Source organism: Varanus komodoensis, unplaced genomic scaffold, assembly GCF_004798865.1.
Source record: "Varanus komodoensis strain SLA01 unplaced genomic scaffold, ASM479886v1 scaffold31, whole genome shotgun sequence".
In the NCBI taxonomy this organism is placed as follows: domain Eukaryota; kingdom Metazoa; phylum Chordata; class Lepidosauria; order Squamata; family Varanidae; genus Varanus; species Varanus komodoensis.
In genome coordinates this window covers 5,055,370-5,079,842 of record NW_025335780.1, presented here as the reverse complement: position 1 = coordinate 5,079,842, position 24,473 = coordinate 5,055,370, and the positions used below count along the sequence as shown (strand labels likewise).

Here is a 24,473-nt window from a genome sequence, read left to right as displayed (position 1 = left end):
GGTTTATGAGTGGGTCAGTTGTCTGCATAATTCCCTTTCCCCTCCAGTTCCTCCAGACGCATTCAGTGGGTTGTCGAGCTTCCCTTGTGTCTGGTACAGGCAGTTGCTGTCGAATGCAAGGGATGCGCTTCAGAAAGCACATTCTCTATAATGAGAATATTCCAGCTCCAGAATTCTGCCTTGCCATCTGTTTGTCTTGGAGATTTCCACGGTAATGACAAATGCCTTGCATGCTTTATCTTGAAAGACTCTGTGGTAAATAGGCTCACTCTGCCAAGGGTTGGCGGCTTCTTAGCCACAGTCATCTCAGTGCCAATCACAGATGCACAGTAGATGGAGTCCAGATCAGCCCACACTGGCATATGAGATGGGCTGCTGGTGCTGATCCCCATTTCTGTTCCCTCCCTTATAACGATGCAAGTAAACAAAAGGTGCGGCAGCATCACTGAGTCTGTGCCTCTCCGTGTTCTTGCTCACATAATTGGCTGGTGCAGCGGGGAGATGCATCACGCAATGATGTCACGTTGCATCTTGTTTATGTTTGACAAACAGGAAGAGAGGGAGCAGGCCTGGGTTTCTGTTTTGGCATTCTGAGTGAAGTGAAGCATTGTAGCGTAACTACCAAGCCACCAGACTCAAACAGTGAGATGCAAAGACGTGTACTTGTCAAGGCATAAACTTACCACCAGACATGCTGCTGTCTCTAAACCCACTGGCAGTCTCCTGCTTAAGTGGTAGAGTTAGTCCTGAACTGCTCCTGTTTATTTTCCTTGTTGCTCCTGGATGATTATTTGAAAATAAATGAAATAAATGAATTGTTGCTCATTTTGATGTGTTTAGAAATATACTTTTTGTTCAGTTCATTTTTTAATAAATGGTAACTTTCATAAGGTGCAGTTGAGTGCATGCTTACTCAGAAATAAATATATTTATATTCAGGGGCTTGATATCAGCTTAGTATGTACATCAATATAATGTGTGTTTTAAAAAGGAAAAAAAAATCTAAATTTCAGAAATGCTTATAGTTTTGAGCAAGTTACTGCTAGCTGCCTACTTTGCGAATTGGACTGCTCAATGAGTATGTGACTTACAGTAAGTTAATGGGTATGTGTGTTTCTTTCCCCTTCAGACTTGTTTTGAGTTCCGTTTCTGATTACTTTGCTGCCATGTTTACAAGTGATGTTTGTGAAGCCAAGCAAGAAGAAATCAAAATGGAAGGCATTGACCCAAGTGCTCTCTGGGATCTTGTTCAGTTTGCATATACAGGTACTCAAATGCATTAAATTATGTTTTGCACCATCGAGACCAGTAAATTTATTTATCTTTCTTTAACCACAAGGGCATAATATATCATAATATAATTTAATATGGTAGATGTTCGGGGATTGTAAAAAGCTGGGAATGAATGACATGGTGTGTCTTCTGTGATATTTATAGACATTTGGAGTACTGTGCTCTCCTGCCAGGATCTCATACCTCTTGGTGGAATTCCCTGTGAATGGAGGAACGGTTATTAATAAAATGTGTAATGGGTTCTAACAATTGGTTGGATGCACTGAAGCAGAGATTGCTTCCTTGTGCAATTGTGGGTGGGAATTATGGCCTTCATTCCTAAGAATATGAGTGAGGCAGCCTTTGGGGTCTGAAGGTTATTGCTTTCAGTGCACGCTTCCTTTGTCTGGAGAGAGCACAGCCTATCAGCTCATGTATGATTGCACAGTGGCATCATGTTTTTTTTTTTTGCAATACAGCAACGTAACCATGCAGGTTAATGGAGAAAATTGTGGTGTCTGTTAGCTCAAAATTCCTTTTCTGCTATAACTGTGTCTTACACAGTTGTGTGCAAATTGAAGGCATGTATCAATATTACGTAGCGGAAATAACATCATTTCTCATCCACGTGAGAATGGCTTACACTACTGTGAAGTGAGTGTTCAAACAATTGTTTCCATGTGTAGAAGGAGGACTCTGTATTGTAGTATATTTTGGAAAGTGTGAGGCTGAGAGTGAAGGGGAGAGTGGTCTTTTAAGGGCCCTAATGCTTCCCCCTCAAACCATCTGCACGGGTAGCATGTGAGATACTATGATCACCTTTATATCCAACCTTTTCTCTTTTCCTGGAGCTCAGAACAGCTCGCATAATTCTCTTAAAAATACTGTAGAGACAAGTTCTACTTTGGTGTGGTTTTCATGTTACTTCGGTGGTGTGTCAGTGGCAAGAATGCTCTTCTTTTCTACATCGCTACAGCAAGATAAGCCCTGAACTGTGAAGGAGGGCACGAGAGCCCCTGCTTCAGCCCTTCAGAGAGGAGGTTACTCAGTGGTGCAGGAGCGAGTCTTGCTATGTTCACCTTAAGGCGCAGCATAGAAAGTTCACTGTGCTTTTGCAAAATACCTTCAATCGGCTGAAACAAAGCCTTAAGCTTTAATTAGAGATGCAAGCAATGCTGCAAAAAGGGGTAGCCATGGAAGCACCTAGCATGAAGTCAGAATGCCACCGAAGGAAAGGAGAGTTGTATCTAGTCCCTGCTCGATCATTTCCCTCATTTGACACAGTTATTTCAAATCAGAACAAAACTGGAAGCTTTGTTATCTTCCCGTTCATTTAAAAGAGCCGGGAAGGTCCGTCCTGGGATTTTGCCCTCTGAGCAAAGTCTCAGAATGGCATTCTTCTGTGTTGTGCCTCCACTATGCCACCTCGAGTAATAAATCCGTTTCAAGGTTCTCTCACAGCCTTTCTGCATGGTAGAAAGTTCATCAGTGTTACTACTAGAGAGTTAAGCAGAATCTGTTTGAATGCATCTCTTTCCTGGGAAGAGGGATTAAAAACTGAACTTTGGAGTCCTGCAGGGGGGACACTCCCACTCCACTTTTTCATGCACATGCATGATAGTTACTTTCTCTGATTATACAGGAGTTTGTGTTTCAAATGCAAGAAAAACATCCATTTTGAAATGGGGGACGCTCGAGGAATGTCTGGTAGAATGTTAGCCATCCACTTCCTTACCATGTCCCTGTTCTGTTTTAAGATCCAAGCTAAATGTAACCTTTCATAATTGGAGTTGCATATTCCAACAAGCTGTCATGGGTGACAACCCTTGGTGGGTTATTGTGTTGTGCAGGTGGATTCTGTGCAGGCAGCAACCCATACCCAGCAGAGCAAACTCACTGTGGGTCCAGGAAAATGGCTAGCAAAGTGTTTTGCCTCCGGCTGTTCTCACTGATTTCACCTGGGCTGCTCTCAGTGGCACTTGTTCCACCGGTGCCCAGGTGGCAGAATGCAGGGACTGTCACTAGTTTGGAGTCCCCCTTGCCAACCACAAGCCCTTTGTCAATTGTGGCGGTGTGGACTTTCAGAAGCCCAAACAAGGAAGCTTTGTATGGACAATGCAGACACCTATTAGGGGCACGGACTCCGAGAAGTTGTAAATAAGGTTATGCTTGTTACTTTCCCCTGCTAGCTGTCAAAAAGCACTTTGTTACAGGAAAGCAAAGGTGTGTGTGAGCTTTGTTCTTGAAAAGGCACGGCCAGTAGGATGTGCCCTTCACAGGAAGACTTACTCTTTGGCTGAACCTCGCTCATTCCCATTCCCTGTATCTTCTCCACCCTTTCCCAAGACTTGAAGTTATCAGAAGGTGGAAGTTGTATAGGAGCACAGAATTTTGACGGTTGTTAAAGATCAGGCCTTCAGGGGCCTGATCTGGACAGAAGTGGAGGGGTTGTGAAGCTTTGTACATGTGTCCTCCTTGTTTTCCTGAGCTCGATTGTGACTGCTACAGCTGCCAAGCGCACAGGAAAAAAACTCCTGTGTAACATCCGTTTAGCCCCTCATTCTCATACTTGTATGAGGCAATGAAGGAAAGGCACTATGTTCACAGTGAAGTATAGACAGTCATGTGGCTTTTGCAAACTGGCATGGTTATAAGGGGAATATCAAACTACACTGAAATAATTAACGTTTTAGTTTAAATAAAGTAAGCTATCCTTTTAGGCTGGGTATCAGGAAGATGAATAGAAAACAAAAGAGTCAAGTTGCAAACATTTATTGGCAGTCAGAAATTAATGTTTGCCTCATTATGCAGCAACCTCGGCAAAATGGCAAACTTCAAGGGCAACTTGTTTAATTTGGAAACTGTAATAAAGAAACATACAAAAAGATAAACATTCCGTATCATTATATAATGTGTAATTTTTGTGATAGCCATTTTTCCTTTTAATTAAACGTTATAATTGAATTTTAAGGAATTCGTTAAAATGCTTCTTTATTCTATTATATAATTCAATTTCAATTTCATTAAAACTGCTGTTTTCATTAGGACTGCCACTGTATAAACAACATGTTGCTGCAATATACGTTTGTTTTCTCTAGGATGCTGATTATTTAGTGTTCCATGCCTACAGGCAAAAACTGACTGGTTTAATGTGCAGTGAGTCCTGAGAAGCCAAGAGTTCAAACAAGTTTCCACCTGGATCAGATATAGGTCTCTACTGGGGACAATGGAAGCTTTCTCTGTATATGTCTGAGCCCTTTGTGAGGGAGGATTTGTGGGGGTGGAGGGGATGGACATGAGTGGACAGAGATTAAACCGTCTTCTCCCAAAGTGCCGTGGACTGCAAAAGAGATGCTTGCAAGAGAATAGAGAAGACAACTACAATTAACTTTACTTACTGTTCTTAATTAGGCGAATGTTTAGTTTGGCTCTCAGAGGAATGCTCTCAGTGGAATTTCTGTTTATTTCATATATCTTTTATTTTTAAATTTGTATGCTGCCCACTAATCCAAAAGGAATCTCTAGGTGGCTTACAGTTTCCTGCAGAAGTCAGCAGTATCTCACATAAAACTTCAGTTGTTGGTATTTATGATCTGAATCCATATAACCAGACATATGACCATACCACTAAGACACCTCAAATGTGATAATACCTGAACAATGAGGTGTGCAATGTTACCTGGTTGCACAGGGTTAAGAGATGCCTGCTGGAAGGTTGTTATGGTGTGTCCTGCATGTTAATACGACATTTTATTGTCAGACTGTGTAGTTCTTTTTTTGATTCTCTTCTGTGGGACCTGAAGATGGGGAAGAATTGCTTCTCAACCTTGTGCGTGTATTCAAACTTGGTTCTGATGATGGCATTTCCTCCTTTGTAAGCAACTAATTGTGCCGGTATTTTCTGAGGCTGGGAATGGCATCACATTCTGCATGGCTGAGATTACTTGATGAATGATGTTGCAATAAACAGGAATGCTATTTCTGGTGACATCATGTCATAAACACTGGCTATAAAACTTATTAGTAACGGAACTATAACACAGAGATACCGTGCAGGTTTGCTGAACTTTCGCTTTATGTTGCTGTAAATATGTATGGATGACAGCTACGCTTCTGTGATACTTGTAAGGTTTCATCTTTTGCTTGTCTTCACAAAAATGCCACCTTGGTTTGCACACCCATTCCTAGGGTGTGAGTTAATGCAGCCTGGTTATGAGCCAAGATGCATGGGGACCACTACCTTCTTGCAGTTCCAGAAACTTGGAAAACGGCATTTGTTTATTACCTCCTTAGGTTATAAGAACCACAAACGCTCACTAGTGGGCTGTTTAACATTTGTTCCACCTTCTTCCAGCATCCGACAACCAGACATGCTGGGTGGGAAATCCAGGAAGCTGTAGAACTACCACCGCCACAACTACTATTACTATTATGTTTCCTCCTATAGTTGAGGGAAGGACGCATTCCAATGGAGCAAAGCTCAGGGAACCAAGATTTAGGGTGGATGCCAGGAAGTACTTCTGATGGTTAGGGTATGGAATGGGTTTCCATGGGAGGTGGTTGAACCCCACCGGTGAGGGTGTTCAAGGATAGACTGGACATGCACATGGCAGGCATGTCATGAGCAGAGCTGGCTGGAGCTGGGGTCAGACTAGATGGTCCAGGAGAGCCCTTCTGACTCACTGTTTCTGTGTTTCTATGATATAAACAATCCATGAAGTAGGCAGTAGCACCTGGCCAATTAAAAACCCCGTCAACAACAGACCAGCTCACATGTCAAGACATGTCTTAGTGAAAGCATATCTTCCTGCTGTTGAAAGGGCAACAGAGAAGGGCCGAACTAGCCTCTCTTGGCAGGGAGTACAGAGGCTAGGTTGCCAAAATATCCTTTTGCATCCCCACCAAATGTGGCTTCACTGCTATTGGGAAAGAGATAAAAGGTCCTCCTCAAATGTCTTTAAACTGAGGCCTGCTCGTGTCAGGAAATATGGTCTTTCAGGTAGGCTGGTTCAGGGGTACACCCAAAGTAAAAGCTGAGCCTTCAAGCAGAGCGTTACTGGTTCTGGTATAGTTTGATGAGATTCTTGATCTGCCTTTTGACTAACCTAGAAGACTTATGACTTTTCTGCATTAAGTTTCAATTTATTCATCCTCACAGAATACTCTATGGCTGTCAAACACTGATTTAGAACTGGAACATCTTCTTTGGCTTTAGACAGGAAGGAGATATAGCTAGAGTTGGGAGCTATCAGCACACTGGTGGCAATGAGCCCCTGACAGCTTGTCATTAGTGTCATGTTGTCAAATAGCATGGGGGACAAGATGGAGCACTGTTGGTCTGTGGCTAGGACATCAACCAGTAATGTACGAGCACCACCTTGGGAAATTTCTCCCTGAGAAACTCAAGCGCAACCATAAAATGGAGCCACCTCAGACAGTTGCTGCAGAAGGATGCTATCCTAAGCTTCTGAAAGTCACCGCAAACTCAGCAAGGAAAATACCCATGTCCAGATCCTGGTGTAGATCATCCGCCAGAGTAACCAAACCATCTGTGCCCCAAAACCATAGGTTAAGCCTCAAGCAAGACTGGAATGAATCTAGGCAACTCACTTTATGCAGAAGACCTTGGAGCTGGGAACCAGTGTGGGCCATAGCCCAAGAGCAGGATATTGGAGACTGACCAGGAAAGATGCAAAATGGGGGGATTCCTTTATATACACACACCATTCCTTAAAGAGGCATCACCACTCTTACAAACTGAGGCAGCCCTCATCTCTAGATGCTTTCATAAGCCAAGACAGTTCAGGTCCAGAACAGTGGTAGGTTTCCCTTCTCCAGGGATCCTGTCTACTTCCTTAGGCTACGCAAACTGAATAACAGTTGGATGCCAACATCCTGCTGTGCTTCACAAGAGCTTCAATTGCTTCTCACTGCCCTGTCTTCCTCCTCTCTCTACTTTTCCATCCTCCTAACCAGCAGGCAGTAACCACAGCTTTAATAACTACACAGAAGAAGCAGACAGATATTCAGATGGCGATTTCTGTTTGCTCCTTTGTCCGTAAACAGGATGGTGCTTATACACCCTCATATTGGCTCCTCTAAAGGGTGCATTCCTTCCATGGTATGAGGTTGCACCCAGGCAGCCCACCCAGTTATCCATCAGCCCCAGGAGGAGGGTGCAAACTGGTCTTATATAATGTGGTCTCAGAGCAGATAGATGTTTCAGGCACACATACTTGTTTAAACCCAACAAGGTTTCTCAAAGGAATTTACAGATTTAAAAAGTTCACTTTAAAACTCCCATATGATTTGTGTTTGCTTTAAAATGGGGAAAAATCAGAAACCAAAAAGCAGGTCCTGGGGCCAAACAGCAGATTAAGTAATCAGAGTTATTGGCACTAAAGAGAAAAACAGTTTGCATTCATTCAAGAGTACATTAATTCTGCTATTGAATTAACTCATACATTCATCTGCTAGCGTGTTCCTAAATGTCTGACATGTATGAATATATGTAAGGACTAGGAGTAGGGACTGGGATCATGCCCATTGGCCTTGGACCCAATCATGCATAGATCCAATCCTTTTCTTAAATGTGTGTCTCTGCTATCTTTTCCCAGTTTCAACCCTTACACCATTCTGTCTGCTAGGAAGAAGGCATAAAATACAGAATCATTGTAAAATGCCTTTGATCCTAGTGTGAGCAGCCCTCCATCCGGAGATTACCTGGGTCTCTGCATGCTGTACCAGGGGGGTTCAGGGTCATGGCACAGTCCCCTTCTTTCCCATTCAAATATCCCTTTATATACTGCATGGTCATGTCTTCAGTGCATCTTTTTCCCATGTCATTTCAGCACCATAATATTAAAAATGTTCTACCATTTCTATGATATCTTCAATGTATACATACTATAATCTGACAAAATTGAAGGCAAGATTAGCAATTATAGCTGAAGTATACTTGCAGCGAACCTTTTCAAGATTTGGTCTGAGTGGAATCTGCGATTACCTATCAGAGTTGCCAACTGCTGATGAGAAAGAATTTTTAACATGATAGCGCAAGACACAGGTATTTCCACTTCACTTCCATCTCATTCTTTCCGAGTGCAAGCATTTTCTCCCTTTCAATAATACCTTTGTATTCATTTTCCCGAAGATACCGTCATATGTTTATCCATCCATTTGTTCATTTTCTCTCTGTATCTGCAGGTGCTGTTAAAAGAAGTGCATTTTATAGACAACTCACACTTTCTCATGCATCAGTCATTCTCATTTACTGTTCAACCCAATGGATTCACCTGTGTGAATAGTTATTTGTGCAGTCAGTCTTGCAGGTACGTTGGTTGAAGAATGGCAGTGCCGATTCTGCTTCTGTAAACCTTGTAAGCTTCCAAGTGACCAAATGACGTTATAGCAGTCAGGCAATGAGTGAGGGTGACTGAAATGATATCTGCACATTATCTTAACAAATATGTTCCTAAACTGCTGTCTGGTGAAGTAATATACCCATAGATGGAGCGCAATTATGAGAGAGACTCTGAAGATGGACGGAACAATTTCACCTTTCTCGCATTCAAGTATTCTCCCCCAGGCTGCAACCTCCCTGTGGAAAGGCTAATTTTTGATCTCAGAATCTGGCCGAGGTGGTGGTTGTGAGCGAAGGAAGAAGTTAAAGCACCCTGGATGTATTTTCAGGGGAAAATTCTTGGATGGGAAAGAGTGATGCATCCCTGCCCCTTCCACTAATTTTTTTCTGCAAATGAAATGCAACTGCAAAACCATTCCCTGAATCTCCATGTTCCTCATCCAAATTGTGTTCTTACTCCTTCCATACTCAAGGTACTAAGGCAATCACACATGACCAGCATGGAATTTAGTTTGGCCCAAAGTCTTAGGAATGGCGTTTCAACCATTTCAAGATGGGGGGAAATATTTTCGCAGTTGTAAAAAAACAGGGTGAAGGTGTTTGGGAAGCACAGGTTTGGCCCCCGGCCTTTCAATTCATGCTGGCTTAGAGTCTCATCCACCATTTTGTGCTACTCTCTGCAGTTCCTCTTTGCACCAGAAGGCAAAGATCTTGGAGGGTACAGGGAGTAAGGGACAATGCAGATACATTTCTGCTGCTTGCCAGAATTGCAGTATGTGGCACTGTGGGCTCACTTTTCACTGTAGTAGCTGATTTTCACATACCTCTTAAATCTGTAAATCATTCTTTTAGAAAAAGTAAGATGAAGTACCTTTCACAGGGTGGTCTCCAATATGGTCATATTGCAATTTTGTGGCATGGCTATATCGTTTTCCTTGAGCAAAAGGAAACTGAGGTGGGGAAGCAGTCTTATTCTCAGGGCCTAAGGGATCGATGAGGTCAACTTCAGCACAGCGTATCAGTAAAGAAATGTCTGTTGTAGGGTTTAGTAAGGCACTAAAGGAGTGGGTGGGAAGTGCGACATCGGATCGTGTTCTTTTGCAATACAACTTGACCATCCCCTAAATTATACTAGCTTTCTCTACATTTGATAAAATGCATCCATGTCGAGATTGCTCTAATATCCCAGAATCTATCCTTATGTCAGCTGATATTATATAACCTTAAAAAACCTAAACAGTATTGTGTGTCATAAGCATTTTCCCAGAAATTAATAACTCAGGAAGAAAATCAGAATATTTTCTATCACCATTGTATCTCTCAGACAAGTCTAAACCAGAACAGAACAGTTAATGAAATGAATTCACTGCAGCTTTTGATGTGGTTTCTAAATGACAGGGCTTTTTGATCCTGAAGATTTTACATTCTAACATATTTTTGAGTGTCTAATTGTGCCAAATTCATGCTAAAGCTGTCCTATTCAAGTGCATTTAAATATAGTGGCAAACAGCTGAAATATTGATCACTCCGGTTATTACCCTAATTTATGCTTTGGTGACTAGAATAAAATTAAATGATTCCTCAGTAATTGCCAACAATGAAGACGAATGTATTCACATCTGTGAGCACTCAATAGCTTATGTTTTCTTATCCCGTCTAATAAATCTTGTCAACTTACCAAATGGCCCAGTCTTTCATTCCCACTGTAGTCCACTTCTTAGTGCTGTAAGGCACCAAGTTTTAAAGTCCACACTTACAGTCACTGACATATTTATAACTATATAGAAATATATATATAGAGAGAGACTTTGACCCAGATGTTGTGATGCTTAGAGTAGAACTACTGAAATCATTGGGCAAATATTACTCATGACTAACTTTCATTCCATTTTTTCAATGGATCTAGTCTACTCATTACTAAGTTTGGATCCAAGCCAGCTGAGTCCCATTGAATCAATGGAACCAGCAACACATGGCTACCCGAAAAGCAATGCTTTCAATGGGAGTTAGCTTCCACCACTGGGAGTGGCTTTGCTTTTAAAAGGCTTTGCTTTTAAAATGGAAAACTAAGCAAGCACATTCACTTCATTTATTTTGAATGAAAAGGAATTTGAATGAGAAATCAAAAATGCATTCACATTTCATTTGTCTCTTTGTTTGTTCATTTATCCTCTTCTGAAAAATCCCAGATTCATTCACACCATAGTTAAGGAAGAAAAGAGAGAGCAAGATAGAGAGCACCATGGAAGTAACGATAAAACAGGGTTTATAAAATTGGGAGTTTGTTTTATTTCTCAGAAATGTGGGTTTTTTTTATTTTCTTGAGATATAGATCAATACCTGTAAATTTTGTGCCAATAAGATATAAAGCACAGGTGCTCCATCAAAGGAGTGTGTGTGGGAAAAAGGAAGCTCTGTTTCCTTTTGAAAGCAAAGGGCAGCTCATAGGATGGGTACCTTTATTGCCTCTAAAAAGAGGGGCGTGTTGTCCCAATGAAGCTGAAATGTTGCAGTTCCGCTACAGGTTGATAGTCTGTCAGTAAAACGTAGATAGTCCTGTCCAGGTTAGAGACACCAGAAGAGCTGCTACTTCTCCCATGGACAATAATGGGGAGTTTAGAGAACATGTTCCTTCCTAATGACGTATAAAACTGGTTGCCCATTCTGCCTTCAGTTTTGTAGGTCTGATGCCCTGGTGGACATTAGCAGAAAGCCTGTGCACTGCACGCTATTTGGATGGATAACATCAAAGTTGCAGGAAGTAGAATAGAAGTAGCCTGGGTCTTCTGTTAAAACACACACAGAGATTGGAAAATGAAATTTAAACAAATAAAAACTCAAATGAAATGAAACCAGTTAAATCATTTCCCCTATGAATGAGATATAAAATTAATGAAATTTAAAGATGGAAAAATACCACACCAAAAACAAATGGGAAAAAAAAGAAAGTTGGCTTTGCTTAGCACTGTTGAAGATTGGGGAAGCTTCCATAGGAATAGCCCCCTTTCGACATAGGATCTACACATGAGTAAACTTGCACGGGTTGTGATGCTAACTTTAGCAGATTTGGAGCCGTGCTTATGTGTAATGAAAATGGAATTTGAAGTGGTGAAATACTTGATTTTTTATAGATCTGTCTGTTTCAGGTAACAATGGATATTCAGGGAATATAACCATCTGTTTGGACCGACACACAAATGCAACAGTAATTGTAACCTGTTTCTGATTAAAATGACTGTCTTTATACTCCCTTTAGTCCAATGAGTAATGGTCTCCAGGTGCAAATCTAAACTGGTACCATATCTATGCAACTTATTTGTTCTCTATTTATTTATTTAGGATATTTTTATCCCATCCTATACCAATTGTCTCTGGACAGCTTACAATGTGATAAATAAACAATCAATACAACAATCAATAACAAGATAAAATATGGCTGAGGATGTTAATAAAACCTGATTAAAATATTTAAACTTTGAAATATTGGGTAAATAAAAAGGTTTTAAACTGGCACCGAAAAGCATATAAAGTCTCTCTGAGGAGGGCATTCCACAGCTGGGCTGCCACCGTAGAGAAGGCCTGCCTTCTGGTGTTCACCATCCTCACCTCCTTCAAGGAGGGTTCCCAGAACAGGGCTTCTGCTCCAGATCTTAGTGGGTGGGAGGCATATAGGGAAAAAGATGTTCCTGCGGGTATCCTGGTCCCAAGCCGTTTAGGGCTTCATAGGTCAATACCAGCACCTTAAATTGGGCCCAGACTTCAATGGGGCACCAGTGTAGCTGGTAGAAGACTAGCGTCCTCTAAATTTGGATTTGCAATGAGTCAGCTTCATTGGCTGACTTTTTATAAAATGTATAATCATATCTGATGCTTTGATATCATGTTTCACCAAGTCCGCCTTCCCGTGCCCACCAGAACAAGAAATTAATGACAGTTAAGCAGATCTATCAAATAGATGCCTTTTGAATCCATTTCATTTCAACTTCAGAAATGTGAATATTAAAGGTATTACAGGTCCAAGTCATTCCCTGGTTTCCCTTCATCAGTAAAACTAAAATGAGAATACCAATCTCAGAGGGGAACATCTCTCCAAACTTCAAATGTTTAATTTGTTTCACAGTACAATACAATATACCATTGGGTAATATCGTATGCCAGAGTCTTCTGAACGACAGTGGGCCAGCTGTGCAGTGGCACTCTTTTGAAGGACTGATGTCTAATAAAGGGAAGATTAATTGAGGAATTCAAAGTAGTATTACATTTCCTTCTAAAACTTTGCAAAAGGAAGGGATAATGAGTGCTCACTAATTGTGAAGTTTATATTTAGACTGCTGTCAAAAGGGTTGAAATTTCCCCTCTTTGTTTTCTTTATTAAAATCACAGTTGGCTCAATGCATTTAAGATATGCCCATGTATGAGTGGAAACATTTAAATGTGTATCTTAATCTCTCCTATAGGTTGTTTAGAACTTAAGGAAGATACAATCGAAAACCTCCTGGCGGCCGCTTGTCTTCTTCAGCTTCCTCAAGTCGTTGAAGTGTGTTGTCATTTTCTCATGAAACTTTTGCATCCATCTAACTGTTTGGGAATCCGGGCATTTGCGGACGCTCAAGGATGCACAGAGCTTATGAACGTGGCTCACAACTACACCATGGTAAGGCAGCTCTAATATATTTTATCATAGCATCATAGGATGAAAGGGTGCATAGATTTTGCTGGTAGGCAAATGGTTTCCTATGGTTTTGTTTTTCTTCCTGTTATAATATCCTGAAGATTATTTTATGGAAGTGAATACAGTATCTCCTAAGTTGAACGAATGCACCTTGCAGACATTTTTTGATTGCAATGTCACATCCTATGTATTAGTTTATTATTTCACTTCTTGGTTAAGTGTTCTGGCTTGGGGGATTCTAACTTGGTTTAGTTTATCCCCGTAACTATGCTCTGTCCTTTTTTAAATTACTAAAAAATATAGTATGATAGTTCTTTGGGGAAAGCTATCCAGATACAGATTAGAAACCCACTGGGTTTTATCTTGATATCCGCATTCAGTGTTTTAACTGGGAGCACTTTCATCTAATGAACCCCTCACTTGATGAACCTGCCCATCCTTTCAGATCAGTCCAGGAGGCCCTTCTGCAAGCGCCATCCTCCAAAGAGGTGAGAAGGATGCCGAATAGATGGAGAGGCTTCTCAGTGGCTGCTCCCTGCCTCTGGAATAGTCTCCCCTGGGAAGCCCACCTGGCACCATCTCTAGTACTGTTTCAGTGCGGGACAAAATTGTTTCTTAGTATCTTTTTTTAGAAATCAATCCCTTCGTCCTTCTCACTTTGTTGTGATTTAGTTAGGTTTTAAATTGTGATAATGAAGTTCTATTCTCTCTTTATTGTTATATTTATTTTTATCTTTTATTGTAAGCCGCCTTGAGTCTTCAGTAGTAGGCAGCATATAAATGGAAGTATAAATAAATAAGGAACTCTTTCAATTGATATAATGGAGTCTTAGTGTTTCAGGTGTCACAGTAAGTCAAGAGGTGTTCCAGAGTTCATAAGGACATCTAATAATACCTTATACAATAGTTTTAGTTTGCATTCACCTCAATGAAATAAAAGAAATAGATATAGAAGTTGAGAAGAAGTAGGACTTTTCAACACGCCAAACTAGCTGCTTGCATCGCGCTGGTAATGTCCATATTCTAAATGCATTAATTCAGAGAGCTGCTCAGAAAGCTTCTCAGCATTCCTCCCCTTCTCTTTTTCTGTCTTCACAAAATGATACATGAGTGTATCCTTTGTCAGAGCCTCCAGTATCGTGCAATGAGCTGTCCTCAGAAGGACAGGTTTTCGGAGGGCTTTGGTGAGCGCACTGGAAGCCAGACTAAGCATTAATGCCTGTTGGATAAGGTGCACCTGAGGCCTGCCTTTTGTTTTACTCTAGTGTAAATCCCATAGCCCTGATTCATAATGGGACTACAGCATTCTGGGAAGGGGGCATTAAACCTTCTGCTCCAGCAGGTCCTTCCTAAAATCACCCCCTGCCCCCACCGCCATCCCCATGTGGAGCAGTCAACAACATCATCATCAACAACAGTCATTTTCATCATTTAATTTCAGTTGTGAGTGGGGAATTAAGTACCTCAGTACATGAATTACCTCAGCACTGGGTATATGAAAATCATGTCTAACACTATTTAAGCTTCGTTAATTAGAAGCTACAACTTTAAACGTGAATGCAATGAAAAGCTATTCTAAGTAAAATACCAAAATCTTTGCTGAAACTAATTCATTGTTTATAGTTTCATTCAATGTAACAGTGAAGTTTAACTGAGGTAGAGAGACTAAAGCCTTTAATGTCTACAGAGATAACAGTTCCTTCTGGTCTAGACTGAAATTATTACTCTAGTAATAATCAGAGCCTTGAATGCAGCTGCTATGCTTGTCGAGCCAGATTTCTATTAGAAAAGCAGCCCTGTTGCTTGGATATTTAGATAATATTATCTGCTGACAGAGACATATTCACTGGGGTGCGCATTTTGATTTATGCTCCCAGAAACTGTAGGACTTACAATGAAAAACCTGCCATACATTAGGAGATGTTTTAAATTTCATTGATAGGATTCAGATAATTTCTAGAAACTTTTCTATTACTCAGTTGTCTAAAACCTCTATTCTGCACTATCACTAAAGAATATGTCAAGAAGAAGTTAAAAATGGAGCAAATTTTTAGAAATATAGGCAATTGCCACTATGCAAACCAAGATTAAGTGCACCAAAGCCCACTGATTTCAGTTTGCTTAACACCATGATAGATTGTACCCAAGGAATTTTACATCTTTTATACCAAAAATATTGAAATGCATCTTCTAAATGAGGATGGAGCTGAAAAAATTACAGGACAATCAATTTAGTATTCCTCTTTTCAAGAGCTCAGTTCTGTCTGTACCGAGTAGAGGGAGTGAAAGGAAAATGACTTATCGTATCAGACCATTAATCCGTCCAGCTGGGTTTTGTGTGCACCAGCTGTCAGAGTCTGTCCAGTCTTTACCAGCCCTACCTGGGGATGGCGTGTTGTATAACAGAGCTACACTTTTGCTCAGTACACAGAATCCCTCCACCTTGGAAACTTTTTTATTATTATTATTCCTGTCAGTTTCTCAGCTGCTTCTCCAAGCAGAAACCTTGAGCAAACCATGGTGGTGATCAAGCAACACCCAGACCCTCATAGCTCTCTGATAAATGTTGCTGATGTTACAGAAACTGTTGTTCCTTCTGAAGGAGTAAATTACAGATTTTCTTGAAAAGTCAAGCAATGCAAGAGGAAGTGTGCATGAACTGCCATTTACTAAGAACTGGTTTGATTTTGCAGATTTTATTATTTATTTAAAGCTTTTCTGTACTGTCCCATTACAGATGTCTCAGGACGGTTTATAACTCCATTAATAAAATAGAATAAAAATGGAAATAAGAATAGGAGTGACACAACATCAGATATTAAATGTAAAACCACCCATTATAAAACAAATTAACAATTTAAATATTGGGAGAATAAAAAGGTTTTGACCTGACAATGAAAGGAAAGAAGCGTTGATGCCAGGCAAACCTCCAGTTTTTGGAGGCACCAAATTTTGCAGTCTAGAATCTTAGTATATCCAATACTGAAACAGACCACAATGTAATTGCACTAATATTTGGCTTGTATCCAGTGTTAGGCTTACTTTGAGTGGACTCACCAAAATGAATGGGACTTAAGTTAGATTAATGTTGGATAAAACCCCCTGCTTTGATGTTAGCAATCCTCAGGAAGTTTGTATAATCGAACTAAGAACTACATTGTATTTTATTTTTATTTATTTATATCCTGCCTTTTTTCTTCAAAGGACTCAAATTACATCATCTCTCCTCCTCCATCTTATCCCCACAACAACAACCCTGTGAGGTAGGCTGGGCTGAGAGTCTGTGACTGGCCCAAAGTCACCCAGTTGGCTCCATGGCCGAGCGGGGACTCGACCGCGGATTGCCTGAGTCCCAGTTCCATGTTCTTAACCACTACACCACACTGGCTCTCTATAATCCTGGGTATAGTTTCATTCCTGACATGAAAGGGTTTTTCAAGCCTCAGCATTTCAGTGCTCATTTAGCAGCTATTGTTACACACATTTTACTTAAACTTCAGGGCTGCAATTATCCTTCCCATGTGAGGGAGTATCGCATAGTTAAGTCTAAGACTGCAGATTTTGAATTTCTCCAGCTTTCTGCTGTTAACTGACATTTGCAATGGATGCATCATAGTAAGAGAATGTTTTTATAATTTATGACGAAGTTCTAATATGGACTGCAAAACAAATTAGATGGTAGATGGGAGTAGAAGAGGGAACAGGAACTGGCTAGTTGAAAACCAACGATGCAATTTCATTAATCATATTTTTATTTAAAACAGGCTAGGAAGGACATCTTGCACAGAATAAGATGCCACTTTCTATAAATGTGAACTGATGTGGGAGGCCTGAAAGGATGACAACAGAATAATGAGTATAACAATAAATTAGGAATGATAATAAATGCAGAATATAATTTTTTTCTGGATAACCAAATCACCAAGGTCATTTATGTAGGGTTCTGTTAGAATGACACAAGAAGGTTAAAAATATAAAATAAACCTCAAGAAGGTCAGAATTTGAAAAGATAAGCCTAGAGGCAGATGTTTTGACACCAGATGTCCTAAAAGGAGGTAAAGTTCAAGGTGACCATGTACAAAAAGTAACTGAATGCTTCCTGTTGATTATGTTTTTCCTTTTTCATGGATGCATCCTGCTTTTATCCAGTAATGCTTCCCGCTATGACACTATCTGTTACTAATCATTACCAAAGGCTAAATGTATAAATTATCTGTGCATGATGACTGTGCAGCTGGTCCCAACTGGAGACGGGCTCACTCTTTATTGCTATTGCGCACCTAAAATAAAGGGTCATTTTTTACATAAAGCAATTTGATGGTGTTCCCTGTCTCTTTCATGGGAGGACAATGAACAAGTGGAACTTTTTGTCCTCAAGAAATTAGGCAACCCTGATGGGATCTGCCTGACTCTCCAGCCGAGGCTTTAAATTGTGTTGTAAGCCACCCCGAGGCTTCGGCAAGGGGCGGCATAGAAATGTTATAATAATAATAATAATAATAATAATAATAATAATAATAATAATAATAATAAAAATTTATTTATGTAATAAGAACAACAAAATTCCTTCATAGATATGTGTGTGTTTAATAAGCATAGTAGGAAATAGTTTTGAGCAGTTTCACGAAGTTAGGAATGCCAAATTAATATGCTGATATAAATCATGGGCTGATGTCCCCAAGAGAAAAATAAATACGAAATAGTGACAAGAACAATCAGTTTTATGTGAACTAGGCTGAATTAAGTATCACATCAGGAAAATAAGCTTTAAAAAAGCCAGAGCCTAGCATGCATTGTTCAAAATAAATAATTTAGTAGTAGTAACAAATTGAAAGGAAGAATATACAGTTAAAGGCAGCCTGGGCTGTGAAAATGGAACGAAATATGCGGATTTGATCATACATAATGAAGTAGCATCTGCAAAAATCCAGATACGAAATCTTATTCAGACATTTCTGAACTACTCTTGAAAAGATATGAAAGGAACAATCTTTTCCTTGAAGGCCTTTGTGATTTTGTGCATTGAATGAACATTTCTTAGTCATTTGTTGTGTAGAGTTCACAGGTCTTCCCTAGAGGATTCCTTTTTCTGGTAAGAATATCACATTTTCTGAGTACTGAAAATCCCCTTTTTTAACTTGGTGAAATTCAGGATTTCCCCCTGGATTATGCATCCATTGCATTTGCAATTACTACTGTCAGGAGAAAAGTGTTTACATGAGTTTCATAGGCAGCTGCTGTATATTCTCCGTGAGAGAATTATCAATGAGCAGTACACCTTCTTTTCTCCTTAGCATTGTCAATTTATTTGAAGTTAAATCCTCCAGTGCCTTTGTTGTTGAATACAAGAGCCCAAACTTGGTATCGGGGCATATTTCCATGTAGTAGGAAGCTCTGTGTGACTTGAAAAAAATCCAGTATTTCCTTTGGCTGAATCCAGTGTTCTAGACCCATTTCACAGAAGGGCATGAAGGGGTCGCATGCCCTGAAGAGCCAGTGGGGCTGCACCAGGGTCCTGCTCCAGGGTTTTCGTGTCATCCTGAGGTCCACTTGCTCAGCATGGGACTGTGTATCAGCTTCTGCATGCTATGGAAGAGAAGCTATGAAGTATCAGGGACAGGGACCATAACACGTTCCCACAGCCCCTTCAGCGAGTGGGCCTTTAAATTCCCTGGAATGGGAAAGCACCAATATCTCACTCTTGCCAGTCATGCAGACAGTGGTTTGCCAAGGAAAGGAGGTACTGGAATCCCTACAGCTGAGATGCAGTGAGGCCCCAAAGTATAAAGCGTGCCCCTCTCATGAACCTCCCTTGTGGGACCCAGCCCAGTAAGGGAGACCCTCTGCAGATTTCTTGAAAGCATCCAGGTGGAGAGCAACCAGCTCCTCTTTCTCCACCTTCCATCCTGCCATTTTGTGATCCTTGCAAGAGAACCGTGTTTTGTGTTCACATTTCTTGTGCTGAAGGACAAATTGAGGAACCATTTTTAAAAGGTAGGTATGGAGGTCTTTCCTTTCTCCACAACTGCCACTTCCTGTAGGGAAACGGTTCCTTTGTTGGCCTACCACACATAGGGCTTTCGTATGTTATCAGGGAACTAATGGTATTGCTAATATTTAGTTTGGGGTTTTCAAAAGACAGCTTAGAGACAGTGTTTAAAGACTCAAGAGACACCGTTGCTGTAGCAAGCCTGTAAGAATATCTTTTAGCTCAGGACAGATTTCCTAAACCCCCATCCCAGCCAAATGCTGTTCTGGTCAGGACCAGTTCAGGTCCATGTAAGCCATCCTGGGACAATTTTTGTGCAGGACAGCGTAGAAATATTTTAAATAAATAAATAGGGTAATGGCACCCCGGAAATAGACCTGACAGCCAGGATTCCAGGCTGATTAGATAGTTTATTTGGACTTTTGCAAGGTTGACAATGCTCATAGCAACTCTATTTGGCAATATCTTGGAGTAGCATCTTGGTACAACATAGCCGCAAGCTCCTACTTCATCAGCCGGTTCAGGTTATCCCGAAGAATCACTCACTGTCCCCTTTAGTCCCAGGTTTTACCCAGTCCATGTTTAAATGACTCCACTCCCTCATGCTTCGATTCTGATTTCCCAGACATTCTTTCCGCTTCGCTAGAATCCCGAACCACATCCAAGTTGCCTGACCCAAGCCCCCTGCAGACAGATTGTCCTTATTTCCTTCTTCACTATGTCACTCAGCAACTACTGGACAGGTGTTTGTGAACAACGGGGCACAGCGTCAGGACTGCTCGTATGCATTATTGCCCTCACAAGAGGCCACCCAAAGCACACGTGACAAACCCGAACAGCAGAGCGACTTCTCCCCCTCCCGGCATGAGTGTCCCAGGGCAGCGCGATTATTCCATGCCATCAGTCATGTGCATAAGAGAACTGACACCAGTGGTGCTGAGTCAGGGCATGAAGGAGGCAATAAAGTGCAGCTGGGACATATTTTGTGTGAGTGCATTGAAAAGCCCTACTAAAATGCATGAGTAAATACAAATATCAGGCATATTTCCATTGTTGGAAAGTGCTGATGACAGACGTGGGGTGGGGGCAGCCCTCCAAATGGCATATCCAGCATAGAACCCACAGCAGAGTGGCTAGCGAGTGATTTGAAGTGTGCAGAGTGAGTCTAAAAGGAGGCCGAGCGCTGTGATTGAAAGGGAGCCTGCTGCTCTTTCTGCACTGCTTCCTGCTGGAGAGCAGCTCAAAGAAGTCTTTAAAGCTAGACCATCCTCGAGTTCAAGAGCAAACGTAACAATTCACCATATGAATGCAGCAGTAGCAATGCTGCTCACACACACCTGGGATGTGTCACAGATTGTTCAGTATGCATTGGATTTTCCACATAAGAAGAAGTCTACCTTGAACCTGAAATGTAACCCAGAGCAGAAATGGGGAGGGGGAGTACAGATACTCTCAACCGTGCAGGAGAAGGAGCCAAAGGAAAAAGAGGCTAAGTGAACATTTAACACAAGGGAAGAAGAGAGGAAGATGAAAGCCTCTAAAAGGAAGGGAAATGCCACAAATCAAATAAATGGGCCTTTTTTAGAAATGGTTAACGTTGTGTGAGTGAATGACAATTGAGGATTCGGCAAGAACAAAGGATTAAAGATAATGAATGCTAAGGCACATCATATCTTTGGAGAATAAGGGAAGTAAGCACCACAGAATAGGGTTCTGATCCAGCTAAGGCTGCAAGGTACTTCCATGTAAATACTCTGCCTTGTTTAGGGGATTTGATGGGTGGTACAGATCTCCTCTTTCATCTGCAACTCTATATATGGTTGTAGGGCTACATTCTGCTTGGTGAGCTTCAGGGTGTGCAGGGCCATTTAGGTGTAAATGCCTATCATACTCTTTATTTTCATGCAATTTGCAGAATCATGCAGTAAATTTATTCACAGTGAAACTTAGTAGCTTCACAGTGTACATAATACACTATTATCACATTTGAAACACACAGCTGTTGATATTTAAGCTAACAAATTAAGCAAACTAAGAACCCAGAGTGTTAATTGCAGAATGCTTTCCTATCATGACTCTGCCGGTTGTGTTATATTTGATTGGAAGAAAAAAGACTATTTCTAGGAACGTATACCTGTACCACAAGACCTCACAATGCTCTGTTAATAAGCAGGTAAAACAGAAAACCCTGCTATTCATGAAAATGTTTCCTGTGTTTTCCACTTGTAAAAATTAGCTTAGTTGTTACAAGGGTTGTTCTGTAAGTGTGGGAAAGAAGTCATAATGGTAAGGTTGTTCGTTTTGTTCTCTGCAGTATTTCACTGGGTATCATCTCCTCCTCTAGTAGTGATCTTGGCTGTCGGTTTGGAACAATATCACCCTCTCCCAAATAAGGTTGTGCTTTCTAGATCACTGGGAGACTCGCTAGGTAAACAGAACTACCTAAGTTTGGAAATAGTGTTTTGAATAATTGTTTTGAAATGATGGAGAAGATTTCGTGACAGAAGAGACCAGCCACTCAAGCAACAATCCAGACTTTTGCTTTATACTATCAAAAGCAAACTCAACAATCATCAGTTATCTTGGCCTATTCTCCTCTGGACCTGGTTAGCCTCTTTGGATGGAATATCTTGTCCACACTTATCTTGGGTTGTTGTGTGCATACTGTTGAACATCAGCAATTATCTTCCTGGCAGTTCTTAGCCTAGCAGAGTGGGATCACAATTTTGATACTGCTTCAGCTGGTCTGTTTGTTACAGTAAGAGCATTATATGCATGCCTGTCAGAATTATGCATGAGTGGATGATTTACCTTAGTGTAAAGTATTCACATTCCCAATTCAAATCAGCTCCGAGAAGCTCCTGGAGGGGAGGGTTGGAGCTGCACAACACCCCCTCCCCCACCCGCCCATTTTCTTCCTCCTGTTTCCACATGCACCGTTGCATGGAGGCTAAGCTGTGAACAAACACAATGTGGTCGGACTGGGAAAGGGGTTACATGTTCTTCCTAGTAGAGCCCTTCATTATGTGGGTTCCCCAGGAAAAGAAACTTGGATCTGTTTCCAGCAATCGAGATGACCCACCTGGCAGTTCCTAGTTTGTCCAGCTGCTTGGGAAGCTCCTGAGCTCTATTGCTTTGGATTGCTCTCTTCAGTCTATGGGAATAGAGGTTTTTTTAAAGGCATTCTGGGATTTCCTTCCCTAAGCCCAGAAGCGGAGAGCTTACCAAAACTCTTCCAAAAATCTGAAAATACATATAGTAGCTTTGTAACCGTGTCATCTTCACATGGGGAAGAGAACTGTGGGGAATCCCTTTTAAAACAATATCGTTACATAGTCAAATATAGAAAAGCTGTGTGATTTTTTCATGGAAAGAAGAGAAACAAGGTGGGGAGGAGAAACAGTGAAAGCCATAATCAAGACTCAGGCACAGAATTCCACATAAGTCAGCTGAAGTGAACTTGATGGGGAAAGTTAGACTTTTGGATTTTGCTTTGAGTACAGACTATCTGAGCAGAGTCTTGCATCCTGTACCACGTGCTTGCTTTATTGCACAGAGGGTGGACTGAGAAAGAGAGAGAGAACACCTGGCTTATTGTTAGAATGGAATCCAGACTAACTCTAGGACTGGGTGAATCATTTTAATGACAATCCCTACTCAGTATATGGCATCCCCTTTGCAGAGACTGTAGGCCAGTGTCGTACTAAAGCAGCTTCTGCATCTGAGATCAGCGATCTAACTAGCAAGTTGGGCTCTCCTTCATAAAGATCGTATCCTACAACTCAAAAGCCCAAAGTGGTTTATAGGGATTATAGTTTTGTTCACAGTCTGGAGGACACAGAAGGCTAAATCACCCTAGTCAGGATATCCAGCAGGGTGCCCACTGGCCAGATGCTCTAGGGGCAATATGGATGTATATCAGAAGTAGAGTTTGTATCACAGTTCACATCTCAGATCATGGGTCATATCAGCTTAAAGCATCAATTGTCCTGATTTTCTGGAGCTTAAGCCATGAGATAGCCTTAACTGTGGTCTGAAACTGGAAAGTTTTTGATAATTATGTAGATGTTTAAGATAATTTAACCCCCTTGACTTCTAATTAACATTGTAGTTTTATCAAAATGTAGCAGTCTAAGATGGATTGGCCTGTATTTATTTATAATTATGCAATAGAATGATAATTGGCTAAAGCTTCCATTTTTATTTAAATGGTTATTTCTTGGGATATCCTTAATGGACTGCTTTGTATTATTTATGTTAAACATAATTGCTAGAACCGGTTTAAAGAATAAAAATGTCTGTGTGTGTGTGTGAGAGAGAGAAAGAGGTTGAGAGAGAGAACCACACCCACATACAACACAGAGTGCTACCACATTCCAAAACATTCAGATGGAATCAGATTAGGTAGAAAACCAAAGGCCAAAGTAGACAGTATTTTAAAATCCTTTGAAAACAGAAAATGCCGTTTTTCATTTAAGGGCAAAGGGGGAATCAGATCAGGTCCGACCCTGAGCCTTATATTGCAAATAGGGATCTGATTCAATGCATGGAGATGTGTTAGAAGAGTTCTCATCTTCTCTTCAGCTGGACAGCCAAGCTTTCACAGATCAGTAGAACCACTGCCTGTATGTCTTTGTGTTCTTGATGTTAAAAGTGCCTTTAAACTTTCCTTGCTTTTAATATCCTTAATCTCCACCCCTGTTTTTGCCATAAACTGTTGTACTTCATAAGATCTCTGCTTGTGGTTGAGCTTTCCGGAGGAGCTTATTTGAAATGGATGGATATTACTAGCACACTTTTCACAGTGTGGAACTGTTTTATGATAAGCTTCCTCTAATACAGCAGCGATGCCTCTGTGCATTACAGCACTGCTCCATCAGGGCACAGTGGGGGAAAGAGACACAGTAAAAACATTTAAGGGACTGGCATATGGACAACAAGTCAATTAGTAGGCATATAAGGAAGGCGACTGCTGGTAGTGAAACGCCTCAGGTCCTATCCGAAAAGTAGTTAAGTAAATAGTCCATGGTGAATTAGTCTGTAATCTGATGCCTAATTTAACTTCAAGAATCTCCATCCTTGTGGCTTAAAATGCACAAGAAGAAATTAACCTGCTAGAAAATAAGGGTGAATTACTGCATGGATTACATCTGGTCTGCTGCTTGACTTGACTAATT

The 24,473-nt window shown here is 40.9% G+C and overlaps 1 protein-coding gene across 2 annotated transcripts in view; it reads left to right on the top strand.

Moving 5' to 3' along the window:
- The window catches only part of KLHL1 (kelch like family member 1), a 144,709-nt gene that overhangs the window by 35,013 nt on the left and 85,223 nt on the right, over nucleotides 1-24,473 (top strand). For both annotated transcript variants that reach the window (XM_044437804.1, XM_044437803.1), the window contains 2 exons: nucleotides 1,130-1,266; nucleotides 13,093-13,289. In XM_044437804.1, coding sequence (XP_044293739.1) covers nucleotides 1,130-1,266; nucleotides 13,093-13,289 — 334 coding nt within the window. The remainder of the gene's footprint in view (nucleotides 1-1,129; nucleotides 1,267-13,092; nucleotides 13,290-24,473) is intronic.